Source organism: Medicago truncatula, chromosome 7, assembly GCF_003473485.1.
Source record: "Medicago truncatula cultivar Jemalong A17 chromosome 7, MtrunA17r5.0-ANR, whole genome shotgun sequence".
Lineage (NCBI taxonomy): Eukaryota > Viridiplantae > Streptophyta > Magnoliopsida > Fabales > Fabaceae > Medicago > Medicago truncatula.
Genome location: NC_053048.1, coordinates 13,349,747 through 13,363,310, shown reverse-complemented (window position 1 = coordinate 13,363,310; position 13,564 = coordinate 13,349,747). Strand labels below are relative to the sequence as shown.

General features: G+C 35.0%; 2 protein-coding genes across 7 annotated transcripts; one reads left to right on the top strand and one right to left on the bottom strand.

The window, feature by feature from the left end:
* Positions 1-233: 233 nt before the first annotated feature.
* Positions 234-7,764, top strand: LOC25498015 (uncharacterized protein YciO). 5 transcript variants are annotated; one of them, XM_039828043.1, is made up of 9 exons: positions 234-513; positions 601-716; positions 1,868-1,921; positions 2,014-2,038; positions 2,254-2,376; positions 3,463-3,629; positions 4,654-4,723; positions 5,935-6,033; positions 7,442-7,764. In XM_039828043.1, the coding sequence occupies exons 1-9, from the start codon at positions 343-345 to the stop codon at positions 7,490-7,492; spliced, it is 876 nt and encodes a 291-aa protein (XP_039683977.1). In that variant the 5' UTR covers positions 234-342; the 3' UTR covers positions 7,493-7,764. The 5 variants fall into 5 exon arrangements, with proteins under 5 accessions (XP_039683977.1, XP_039683978.1, XP_039683979.1 ...); XM_039828042.1 differs by having other exon boundaries at positions 235-513; positions 7,458-7,764; XM_039828044.1 differs by lacking the exon at positions 1,868-1,921 and having other exon boundaries at positions 7,458-7,764.
* Positions 7,765-8,922: 1,158 nt separating this feature from the next.
* On the bottom strand, positions 8,923-12,006 carry LOC25498014 (DNA-directed RNA polymerase III subunit rpc9). Of its 2 annotated transcripts, none has more exons than XM_013592749.3 (5): positions 11,851-12,006; positions 11,353-11,379; positions 11,129-11,246; positions 10,858-11,010; positions 8,923-9,395 (listed from the first exon to the last, which is right to left on the bottom strand). In XM_013592749.3, the coding sequence occupies exons 2-5, from the start codon at positions 11,358-11,360 to the stop codon at positions 9,195-9,197; spliced, it is 480 nt and encodes a 159-aa protein (XP_013448203.2). In that variant the 5' UTR covers positions 11,361-11,379; positions 11,851-12,006; the 3' UTR covers positions 8,923-9,194. The 2 variants fall into 2 exon arrangements, with proteins under 2 accessions (XP_013448203.2, XP_024625504.2); XM_024769736.2 differs by having other exon boundaries at positions 11,353-11,384; positions 11,851-11,990.
* Positions 12,007-13,564: the final 1,558 nt, after the last annotated feature.

The window sequence follows — 13,564 nt, the reverse complement described above, 5'->3', positions numbered from 1 at the left end:
GGGACACCGGTTAGCATGACCCATTATGTATTGTATGACCAACTGAATTAAGCTCGAAACAAATAACTAAGTTATTATTATTAGTTTTCCTAAAAAAAAATAAAAATATTATTATTAGTCTTTACAGTGATAAATAAAGAGATATATGTATAATTATTATTTTATAAATAAATTAAAAAATGATTTTGAAAATTGGATATATTATTAGTATTTGATTTGATGGGACCTTTTTCCTTCCAACTAGAGAATCCTTTACCACTAAATTCTCTTCTGCATTGTTCGGTGCTAGAAGGCACGCACGAAAATCATCATCATCATCATCATCCATTATCATCCATAGAAATGGAAATGGCAGCTTGTATTTGTGGCCATAAACCTCCATGGCTTTTCGACGCTTTCTCTCATTGGAAACCACAAAGCCACAGCCACCACAAATCCCGAGGAGGAGTATCAATGGCTTTTAAACGAAGCCCAAAGCGTCTTAAATACACAGATAATACTCGCTTCAACAAGGTCATTTATTCATTACTCTTTTTCCTCTTCTTCCCTTTACACTTTCAACTTTCAACTCAATTCAATACTGCAATATTTATATTACAGGATGGAGGTTTGATTTACATTGAAGCTGACCCTTTTGGTTCTGACTCGTGGAAATTGGAACCTGTTGTTAATCTTTTGAAACAAGGTGCTGTTGGAGTCATTCCTACTGATACACTGTCAGTGCTATCTATCTATCTATCTATTTTGCTATGCTTTTACGTCTGTATTATACTATTATTATTATCTTTGCTTTAACTTCAATATGTTTCTTTTTCATTTGTTATTATTTGTTGTCATTTTAGTCTCTAATTGTGTCATAGACACGAACACCGAACACAACTTGACAAGTCAAAACCCGTAATAATAATTTGAGAAAATAAACTATTTGAACGTAATCACATTTGTCAGTATCGGACATCAGACACAATTTTTTTTATCAGAGGTATGGATTGTAATGAATCACAGAGACGGACACCGAAACCGATAATAAGTTGAGAAAATGAAGAAAAAATAATCAATGTAATAAATAAAATGTGTCAGAGTCGGACACCAGACATGCATTCAATGAGAAATTTGGTGGTCAGGTCATATAGTCTGTAAATGTATCAAAAATAAAACTAAATGCATCTTTGTTGAGTATGGCTCATAGGTACCTAAGAAGCGGGCAGGGTTGAACTTGAACAAACAGACCCAGGGGGTTATGTTACAATCCGGACTGTAATATTTAAATAGAAGTTGTACAATGTAAATCATAATCATTCACTGATATTAATAAAAAGGAACGCAACTACTCTGCTGTTTGAGAATTAGGCACAATTAGCTGAACTTCATTAACAAACATTCTGTGTTTACTTACTGTGTTGGGCCAGTCCATACATGGTTTTGCTTGTTTCAATTGGTCCCTCAGATTAGTCACTCCTTGGGTCGGATACCAAGTTTTCAAAAAATAAAAAACTGTGAGTTTGTTGTTTAAATTTATCGTTTCTTTAGTCTTTTGTACCGGGTTGTCGTTCTAACAATCTTCTAGTAGCAATTTGATTAACAAACTGAACTAATGCAAGACCCATTCAATGACCAAAGTAACTAGCGAAAAACATATTCGAGGGCAAAATTAACTTATGAAGAGACACATTTAAGAATATTTTTTTAACTTCGACTAATGCAGGGCCTATAGTGATAACACTTGATACATTCAGAGACTAAAATGACCGTTAACTATATATTATCCATTTATTTAAGAGTAAGTAGGAGAGGATTAGTTTTCTTCTAATCTCTATATGTTAACAAATTCATTGATGTCATTGTTTTTTTTCTTTTCTACACATAGATATGCAATAGCATGTGACCTAACAAACAACTCAGCCATTGAACGGCTACGTAGGTATAATATAAGTTTGTTAATCTCAATTGAACCATGTTTTACCCCCCCTAAATCACTGCATTAAACAGGAGTATATTTGTGTTGTGTTGCAGAATCAAGAATATAGACGGTTCAAAGGTGAGGAACACAGCTATCTTGTCTTTACTCAGCTGTTCTTGCGCTACCAATTGGATTTCTATGTAGTGGTGTTTGTCACACGTGTCCAATTACTTTACATCTTATTTAGATTTAATGTGTTGATCACATCATCAAAATTTTCTTCATGTATGTTTGTATTCAGTAATGCTACTTGTTGAAGTCATTGATGATTATGGTACCTCTGTTACTTGTAGCCGCTTAGCATCTTATGCCACTCATTTAGCGACATAGATAAGTACACATCTGGGTTTCCGTGTGGTGATGGTCAAGGCCATGCAAATTTATTCAAAGCTGTTAAGCAATGCTTACCTGGTCCTGTAAGTATTCTCTTGAAAGTTAATTAATGAATTTGTGAGCATATTAATGATTTTTGGTGGGGGGGGGGGGGGAATTACATATGTGCGAGAAGCTGAGCTATTTTTTATACAGACCATGAACTATCAAGTAGCTTGACATCTATTTCATGGTGATTTTTGCCAAGTGGAATAACGCTGCTAAGAATGATGTGTGTGTGTATAGAAAAAACAAAATAATAGCTAAAATTTCAACATGCCTGTTTGCCAAAAATCACTAAGCACTAGTGATTTAACCAAGAATTTCAAGAGTTCAATCCCTGAAAACTAACATAATTTCTAACTTACTAATATTTGTCTATCCAAAGAAAAAATTAAAAAATACTATGGGTATCATGCGAAATATCAAGACATAGGACCTTTACATTGTAGGTGTTAGATGAAAGGATGTCAGTTCATTTATATTTAGTTGTTGTAGATGTGTATCTAAGCCATTAAGACTACGTCCGAATAATTATTATGTTGTTAGTGGGCGATAGCTGAGTAGAATTTGGGTTTAGTGCAGAGCTAAACGCAGGTGCAGTATGTTTTGTGCGAACGGATTTTGTGGCCGCAAATAGCAGTGGCATAGAGGCTGAATAGCCCTGTAGCAGCCGGCTATTTACAAAGACAGTGACTGATGTTCAGGTTCTCTGAATAACCCTGTAGGAGGATTCTCATCTGTTCTGCTCACCTCTATTTTCTGGCTATGGCGGCGATGACAATCTCCTGCTTCTTGCCTCTGTTTTCTTTTATTTTTCATCTCTGTTTCTGCGCAGATTTAGAATTTATGTTTAGTGGTATACTTTTCTCTAGTCTTCACAATAGCGGTCATCCCATTAACTGCTATTTGGGAACTTCTAGCCCCTTTCCGAGATTAATAACATATTTGTTATGTTATTCAGTCATTCTTATTCAGCAGTTGGTTTTTCTCATTTAAACATGTTATTCTCCCTATATTTACTACAATTTACAATATCGTGTCGTTATTTGGGTGAATCCTATTGTTTATGCTGTATAGATATTGACAATTACAGTGACTTGCTTACACTAGTCATGTTTGAGTGACAGTACACGTTCATCTTAATGGCTAGCAAAGCATTACCAAAACAGTGTATAAGGTTTGGGACTACTGCTGCCAAATATGCAGCACGAAAAAATGTGGGTGTCCGTATGCCTGATGATGCCATTTGTCAAGCAATACTAAAGGAGATGAGTACACCATTAATATGCACAAGGTATGTTTAATTTGTTGGATCCTTTTTTTTCTTGGAAAAATGATATTTTACTCTGTAACATTAGGCCAAAAGTAGGTTGAGGAGACCACCCTGAAAAACACATCACTTTGAAATGGCAAGATAAGATGGCACTGTCACACCAATGAAGTGATGCAGATATTTAAAACGGAAATGGTTAATATGATATGATGACAAATTGGACCAAGATAATATTAAGTTAAGCTGATGTACTATTATACCCCTTTAAGGTTTCGTTGCGACGAGTTGGGTTTCGAAGGGGAGGGGGACGAGAGGGCTTACTTTTCTTTTTTGAATTAAAGACACTATAAAATGTTTTTAAAAATAAATCAAGTGTGATTGAAGTATTATATGATCATCTATTATGCTGTTCTTTCAAAGCAAACAAAGCCCAAGAGTATATACCCATTCGCATTAGCTTCAGAGCAAAGTTCTAAATGAGGGTAAATAAGTTGGCGGAACATGCATGATGCAGAAGCAAACACTTGGTCTTGATGTGGCTACATCATCTAACCATTTTTACATCAGCCTATCTCAGGCCGTGAGGCTGTTTTCCACCCCCACCTCAGTGCCTCGGCAGCCACATCAGCCAGTTTTGACAACGTGGATTTATTATTATTGTTGGAAATTCAACCTTGGTTGTGGTCAGCCCTAGCTGCCTTATTGCGGCATTTGGGTTGCCTTCATTGCAGCTTTCAACGCCTTCATTTGTGATGGATGTGAACGGGTGGATTTAGTCCCACATTGCCTAAAGACATGGCTTAAGTAGTGCTTATAAAGTTTTAGCGGTTCTCAACATACAAGCCGGTTTCGTAAGGTTGAGTTAGATCCAACCAAAATTGTAAGAATTATCTATCCAATTTCTTTTCAGTATGCCTGCCTATAACCTTTAATGTCATTAGGGCATTGGACCCTTATTTTCCATAATTGGTGCACAAGAGTATGGAGCATATAAGTTGATGCTTGTACCTAATTCTTACCCTAGAATTTTTCTTCTCTATGTTAGCATCAAGTTCCTGAACGAAGACGAATGGTTGATTGATCCAGTTATGATAGCTGATACATATGGACCAGAGGTATCACCGTTTCTATTGCATGATTATTTTTCCAGTGTAAATAATTGTAAAATATAATGATTTTAGCCCCTTCCCAAACAAAAGGGAAAATATGAGTTGCATTTTATTATTTTTATATATTTGTTAGAAATAGGCTGTAAAAAAAACAAGAAATAGGAAATGTACAAAACAAAAGTGACCTAAAACCAACTTGAGTAAAAGAACTGACTCTCGATCTCGAATCAAAACTGATTGGCCCACCAGACTTTAGAACCAAATTAGCAGGGCACCCCTTGCCCCCGGTACACAAGAGAAAAACCATATCAAGTCAAACAAAGATTGCAGCTACGGGACACGCACCCTCCAAACTCCATAAACACCTAAACCACCCGAAAAGCAGAAACAAGAGCTAGTGACGACGAACATGGACCCGTGTAACAGAGGTTGCCTCCAAAGGAAATCACCCCAACAAACACCCACCTCCTCACTTAAAACACCAACCACCACCACACTTCACCACCAGCACCACTGCATCACCACCGCGCATCACCACCACCATCACTACATCACTACGCCGCCAAAGAGGTGTGAGATTCGCCGAAGAAGAGAAGATCAGGAACGCCGGTTGAAACGACCCAACAGTACATGATGGTGGTGTTGCCAAGTTGCCAAGGTCGGTTATGGTTGATATGAGACCTGAATGAACCCCATGGTGCTCAGAACAAACTTAAAACAAGTAGATCTTAACAACCATTCCCTGTTACGGGTACAAAATGCAACCGACAAAGCCTCCGACAAAGAAACGACGAAAGCTTTCTGAGCTGCATCGGGGATGTGGAGAATCTACATGGAAGCAGAAACTCATCACACCACCGTCAACTAGACTTACATGGTGAAAGTAGGCTTTTGGATTGGAAGGAAAAAAAAACTAACGGTGAGGAAAGAAAGTTAGAGAGAAGGCAGAGATATTTTTAGAGAGAGAAAGTTTTAAGTTTAGTAAATTATTTTTGTCAGTTTACTGCACATTCTATTTACGTAGTCATTTTTCTTTACAGATAAGAATTTTCCATTTACATTTTACACATGAAGAATGTGCTTAAAATTGAATACATGATTTTTAGACTATTTATAACAAATCTACTTGGTATGCTTGGCTCTACCAAACCAAAAAAGTTTTCTGATTTATTATAGGTTTTACAAAAGATATTAAAACCATCACTTCGGTTTTTCAGGGTCTTGATTTTGTTGTTGATGGTGGTGTAAGAGTGGCTCAGTCGTCCACTGTGGTTGATATGACCAAATTGCCTCCCAGAGTCCTACGGGAAGGAAAGGTAGTTATCTATCAATTTGAAGTTTACAGATTCTTACGTTGGTTTTTATATGCAAGAACCATTTTTTAACCATTTTTTACCCATTGTGCCATTGGAGACCGCTAATATGGATGGTGAAAACTGATATATATAAAAACCCATTCATAAATTTTAAGTTCTTAAGAGTTCTATCATCAAAATGGTTTTAGCATTGGAGATGCTCTAAGTGTTGGATTGATGTGATAAATACTTTATTATTAGTGTTGTAGAATATATTTTGTGCTGAAAATATATTTATGGACAATAAATATATTTTCGTACCGTATGAAGAACGATTTGATACAAATATATTTTGAAAGGGAATATTATATTTTTGATGCAAATATTCTTTCACTGAAGGAGAAAAAAAAAACGTATCTTCAGTGTGGTATTCGTTCCAAATTTATGAGTTATACTTTTACTATAAATATAGACCTTGAATCAAAGTAAACCTTGAGATAGAGGGGGTTGAAACAAGGGTTTAGAATGGCAACAACAAAACTAGGGTTTGTATAGAGTTTGTCTCTTTGGAACAAACACTAGAGTTTGAGGGTTGATTCACCTTGGGAAACACTATTAAGATTGAGTCTCTTGGTTACGGGAAGAGATTGGGGCTTTGGGTAGAATTAGGCGGGAGATTTATTCTTGTAACCCATTGATATCTCTTTTTGTAAAGTTACTCATCATTATAGTGAAACGGAGGGCTGCTCTCTCCCCCAGACTAGGTCAATTTGGACCGAACTGGGTCAACAAATTCTTTTGTGTTCTCTCTTCCTTTTCTCTCGCTGTTGTTTTCTACTTTTGGCTTGTGTTTATAATTGTTCCATACACTTTGTTTTGGTTGTTTGACGATCCCTTGCTCCACACATCAAGTTTGTTATTGGTGTGATTTTTCATCGAATTCACAACAATTAGCATATGTAGAGAGTGATGCCACTTACTTACTGTGTGCAATTCAATAAGAGCTGTCCAAATGGGTTTTGACCTATTAGCTAATCCGGCTCACAGGTGGGTTGGATTGCAAAAAAAATTAGGTAACTTATACAACGAGATATTTGGGCCATACTACTAAACCCACGAGCTAACATGAGTTTGTTATAACCCATGTGAGGTCAAGTTCACACCACTTTCTTTGAAATGCCCCATCTTACATGGTGTCTCCCCACACTCCGCCATCGAGCGGTGGCAGCACATTTCCCACAATTGATTTCCATAATGTTGCAATGTTTTGTGAGAGTATAAGCAACAAGAATATAATTTTTGTTACGTTTAGTAGCATTTCTATTCAAAGTGAAAATTTTCCTTATGATGGTTAGTAGTGGTAGTATGCAATATCCTATATTCAAATATAATTCATGCCCGTTGCAGTGAACTCAGAAAAGTTACTTAGAATCATATGATTTCAGGGTCCAATTTCAGACTGGATGGTATTGGAAGATAATCAGCAAACTGATGGTGAAGAGGATCTAATCCCTGCTGCCATTTGAATGTTAATCACCCTTTTGAATGAAGATTCAGCATCCAAGACCAGTTACTGACATTATAGGACTCAAGGTGGAAAACTTTATGTAAATAAAAGCATACTGTTGTAAATGTTGATATAGTTGACTTGTACACTTTTGTTGTTGACCAGATACCCTATACTTCATAGGGATATCTGAATTCTTTTTGCAATTAAATAAAATTTGCTGTTTCATTTTTATTTTGTCAAAATTGTCTCTGATTGAACATTTTCAGATATGCCTTCAGTATGTGTTCTGTTCTACAAGATCTTCAACATGAATTCTTATTTCTGACTATTTCTTTGCCTTCAATAACTTTTCCCTTTTGAGAGCTTGAAATGTAGTCGTTGAAAATGAGCTAAACGAAGAGGCTTGGTATAAATGCATGCTGCCTAATTTTCAGAAATGTGAGCTTAAATATTTTCTCTAATGATATGATAATTCATCTATATATGTTTAGTCCTTTCGTGAAAAATAGATTGGCAACTATGCATTGAGCTGATTAGTTATCACAAAAGGAGTATGAATACTGGCATTGGGGTTCACAGGTGACTTGAACCAATGCTCTATACTCTTCATTATATGACAGAGAAACATCATTTTTCTTACTTTTTTGTGGAATGTGAGATTCAACAAAAGAGAAATATTTTCTTAATCATTAACTTTTGTAATAATTAGAGTACTCTAGTGTATTAAAATTGTTGTAATATTGCTATTTTAAAAAAGGAGTGGCTAAGGTTAAGACGCTTACGATTCAGCTCGGTCTTTTTTTTTTTTTTGGAGATTAAGCTCGGTCATGTTATCCTTCAAAAAACACTTAAGTATTTTTTAAGGAAATATTAAAACACATCTACCAACCTTTTTGGGCAATTGAAATCATGTTAAAATATTTATTTTGAATTTTCTGAAGAAAAAAATAAATAAAACCCAATTTTAAACAGATTCACCTTAAAATAAAAAAGAAATGTGAAAACATGATTTCAAAAGTCACATAAAGGTAATTAGATGTATTTTAGTTTTCGTGAAAAAAATATAAATTAAAAAGTAATGTTTGAAGTCTTTTTTCGAACAAAAAAGGCGACTGAACCGTACTCTATCTAAGAAATATATATTGAGATAAGAAGATTCTTAGGAGGGGGGAAGACTATTAGTTATAGAGGGAGAGTTACTGGAGTGAGACATTATGTTTGTTTAGAAAAGACCTCAATTGTGATTTATCTCCTGATTATTTTTGTTGTCTAAGTAACAGAATCACTTATTTCCATTTGAATTTTCTCGTGTTCTATCACAGAAACTCGTACACTTCACAGCACAATTGCGACAATGTCGGTATTCTTTATCATCGCAACAAAGAAAACTCAAAACAACCATCACCAGAACATAAGGTATGAAATATAATTTTGGACAAGAAAAAATACAATGGTTAAAATTTTTTAAGAAAATCTAACAAGCTTTGTTTATAGAGTAAGCAAAGCCATCATTTGCATGCCAAAAGTTTCCTGTAGAAGCAAAGTCTAACACAGCCACCAGACTTACCCTAGATTCACATAAAAATCATTTTCACAGACTCAAAATTTTGCCTAATAAACTTCGTGACATCCTTTAGTGCTACTCATAACTTATCGAGGTTACAATCAGTTCTCAACTTGTGTCCATTTGTTCTCCATCTTCAGTTTGGTCTTGACTAATCTCATCATGTTTCTGTGTTTCTGTTTCTTCATCGCCCTTGGTGATTTCTTCTGGTGTCGCTTTGTCTGGCGGTGCTGGCAATGTGTTTTCCACCTTCTCTACTATTTCAGTTACCTCTTCATCTGGAAAACGCTCCTCACAATCTTCTATGATCTGCGTAATAATTAAAAGTTAACAAACTTATCATAATTATACAAGGGTACATACATGACATTCAAATGCATATAGTTAGTCCGACAAATCAATACTTTACCCTTAACTAGAATGGGAGAAATTGGTGTCCAGAATCAAACACAGCACAACACACTAACTTCTAGGCTTAACAAGTCATGCACAACGTTTTTTTCATAATCAGTATTTAACATGACACACGCAAACTTGATGGTCCTGAAATCCATACGCATTTCCAAGACAAAACAACAAGCCAGCAATTACCCCAAATGTGCATTTTACAAAAACATATAACAAGTATGATAATGAGCCTATGTCATTCTACAATGAAAATAAGAAGGTCGAATCGCTCAAAGGTTGTAAGATACCAATATTAATTGGGCAAAAAATACTGCATAATATCATTATTGGTGTAGAATGAGATCGATTGAAAGAAAAGATACAAAAAATGTACAATGAAGATCATAATATATTTGTGGCGTGGACACTAATATATTTAATACTAAAATACCATATTGTTCAAAAAGAAATACTAAAATACCTTAAACAATACTTAAAATTCATGAAGTATTCATAATTCATGAAGTTAACGTTTCAAAAATTACAAAACCACCCTTAAAATGGTTTAAAGTAATGGGCAAAACCATCTTTTTGCATGGTGTGTGTGTAGTGGCCGCTTTGGCAGCATTGAATCCGCCCCTCACTGCCGAATAGCGGGCCGCTTTGACCGCTATTCACATACGACACGCTCCGTCGCGGCTAGTAGCGGTGGGCTGATTTTTTCCGCTATAGCGGGTGGCGCGGCCGCTACGTCCTTGCAGATTATAACAGTTTCTTATATATTACTAATTATTATGTATTAGTTCACTGCTACACGATATATATTTTTTTTTTTTGGCTTTTGCACCGGTTTCCGACCCACCAAAGGTGAGCGACTAATCCGGCTCATGCGTAGAGGCATGCGCACTGGCCAAGTGTTGTTCCCCCTGGGAATAGAACCCGGTATTCCCCGGGTACGTCCTTGAAAGGAGCTCCTTGCCACGGGAGCCCAAGCAACTTGGTTTAGACGATATTTTTTAGATAATAAGGAAACATGAATACTCTAGAGTTTGATTGGTGAGCATTTTCCTATCTAATAGGAAAAGGCTTTCATTGGTGTTGACGTTTAACTAAAAATATAAATTACATTATAACCTGATACTTATTCATGTCAAAATTCAAAAAACTTGAGTTACTTTTTTTTTTTTGAGAGAAAAAAACTTGAGTTGCTAGTAACCAGTTAACAAAAAAGATTTGAACCCGACATTTAGAGCTAAACACAGATAACAGAAAAAACATATTGCAAAAAATGTGGACACAGACTAAGAAAATGCAGAGCTAGTGCAGCATCTAACAGATTACTCAGACATAAAATAAATGAGAAGAACATAGTTGTGATACTTACGTGATATATTTCAACTTCAGAAGCTGGTCTGATGTTTAACACGTTCAAAACCTCCGCCTCTGACAGATCATGCTGTTTAATAACTGTGAAATACTCCTTGACGCTTTCCCTTGTTTGAGAACCAGCGGGAGTTTTAACCAAGTAATCGTAAACCTGTAAAAGATGCAACACAGTAATCCACCAATAAAACACAAAAATTATTACTATCTATTGGCAAAAAACTAAAATCACGAATCGAAGAGAGATTTGTTGTCTCATCAGAATAACAAACCTTGTACTCAGACATTGCTACTTTGGCAAGAACCCTTGATGGATCTCTCGAAGCTCCTTTAGCTCGTAAGAAATCGAGGACCTCAAAATTTGTTAGTGCACCGGCATTTTCCTCCAAGCTATGAAAAAGAACATTAAACATCAATAATAACTCATGAAAGAGAGACAGACAGATAAATATGAAACATTTGTGCAACAAATTTGACAAGAATGGCAGTGACATACATTTTCATCTCGAGCAACAAATAAAGCCTGTCCTGCAACAAAACAAAATAAGTAAACAACAGAATGCAGTTAAATAAATGAGTTTCTGCAAAATTCAACAAACAATACCTATGAAGCACTGACATAGACACAGACAACGTACACAACACTGACACCTTCGTAACCGATAAAATTTTGAGAAAACTATATAATTCAATGTAATCACTAGTGTCGGTGTCCGACATTTGAAAGAAAGTACGATGCAAATTAAACTAAAAATAAGAAATAACATTGTTAGATGCAACACAATTACAATTAAAATGGTTAAAAAACAAATATAGTAAAAATATTGAAAAACTTGTAATCAATTAGTATTTTAAAATGTAAAGTGAGAATGCAGAAATTAAATTAAAAATTGAAAGTTAATTCACTATCCCCAATTTTTAAACCCTAACAAAATTTGGAATTCTGAAATGCTTATAGAAGGAATTGGAGAAATTAGAGAAGGAATTGGCTTACCTTTGCTTAGAGTGGGTTTGAACTTTGAAGAAGATGATGCAGCTGAGAGTGGAAGAGAGAGTTACTGAACAGGAGAGAAGATGCAAACAAATTGAAGCATGAGGAATTGATTTTTGGGCGCAAGGGAGAGAATGAGAATAACCAAGGCAACGTTGAGCTGGGCCCAATAAAAATAATTTAATTTGGGTTTTTGGAATTTTAAAATTGTTTTCAAAAATATATATTATTATATTTTTTTGGATTTTTAATCAAAGTTTTATCACACTGCCAAGTCTCGAACTGAGTTTCTCAAGGTTAAAATATTTATCTTTCAACCAAATGACCTCTCAGGAATCTGACATATATTATATTTTTATTTCCTACATTTAAATTTTTTTAATTGTTTGAACCATTTATATTCTGAAATGGTTGTCAAGAATATTTTACATAATGTTGTCACTCATACTACACTAATATATGGCTTTTGTATTGCGGGTCAATTGAAACAAGCCATTAGTTTGTTCACCGAAATGGTTTTGAAAAACATCAACCCTGATGTTTATACCTTCAATGAATTAATCAATGGTTTATGTAAGGAAAGAGATATGAAAGGACCTAAGTATGTTTTAGCTGTTATGATATGACAAAGTGTGGAACCAGATGTTGGTGATTTATAATTCTTTGGTTGAAGACGTGATTAAGGCCACATATGTATTCAACTCTATTGCCCGGTGGGGAGTGCCTCCTGATGTTCAAAGCTACAATATCATAATTAATGGATTGTGTAAGAATAAATTGGTGGGTAAATATGTGATTCTCTGCAAATAAATGAAATCCAACTCCTAATATTGTAACATACAATTCACTTATTGATGGACTTTGCAAATCAGAGAGATTCTATGATGTTTGTGATCTATGGATGAGATGCACGATAGAGATCAACCAGATGACGTTATCACTTACGGTTCTTTTGTTAGATGCTTTGTGCAAAAGCGATCATGTGGACAAAGGCGGTTGCATAATTGAGAAAGATCAAAGACTAGAGAACTCAGCGAGACATGTATACTATGATACTTCTAATCAACAATTATCATTTTGATGTAAGGATGTATACTATGATGATTGATAGGCTTTGTAAAAAGGTTTTTTTGTTTTAGTTTTTGTTTAATGAAGCATTGTCTCTACTTGAAAAATTTGAAGACCAACGATTGCACCCCTAACGATGTAACATGTAACATATGAAACTCTTTGTGTTGTGTTTTGTTCAAAAATGACAAGAACGACGGACTACACTTTCAATTTAGTGTTTTATTAAAGTTTTCAACAGAAAGCTGACTATTTCAACAGAAAGTTTTCGACAAAATCTTTTAAGAAATAAAGGAATATTTTTCTGATAACATGACACTAAGGATTAAGGAGGGAAAATGATTATGTACTAATACAGAAACTATTTGGAAAAGGTTCAGTTTTTAAACCATAAAAAACTGTATCAACAATTTACAGTGAACATTATATATGCCAAATTTTTAGTCTACTTTATGATCATATTTCAACAAACACCATTAGTGCCGCAATCTAGAAGGTAGTGTTCTCCTTTTTTGTACGAAACTATTGCGCTTCTGTCTGACTAGTCTCTCATTATATAAGTAAACATATAGGTTCAGCTGTTCTTTATACGCACTTCCTGAGCACTTGTTTGATTATATACTTAAACATTGTAGGAAAAGAAGCTGAG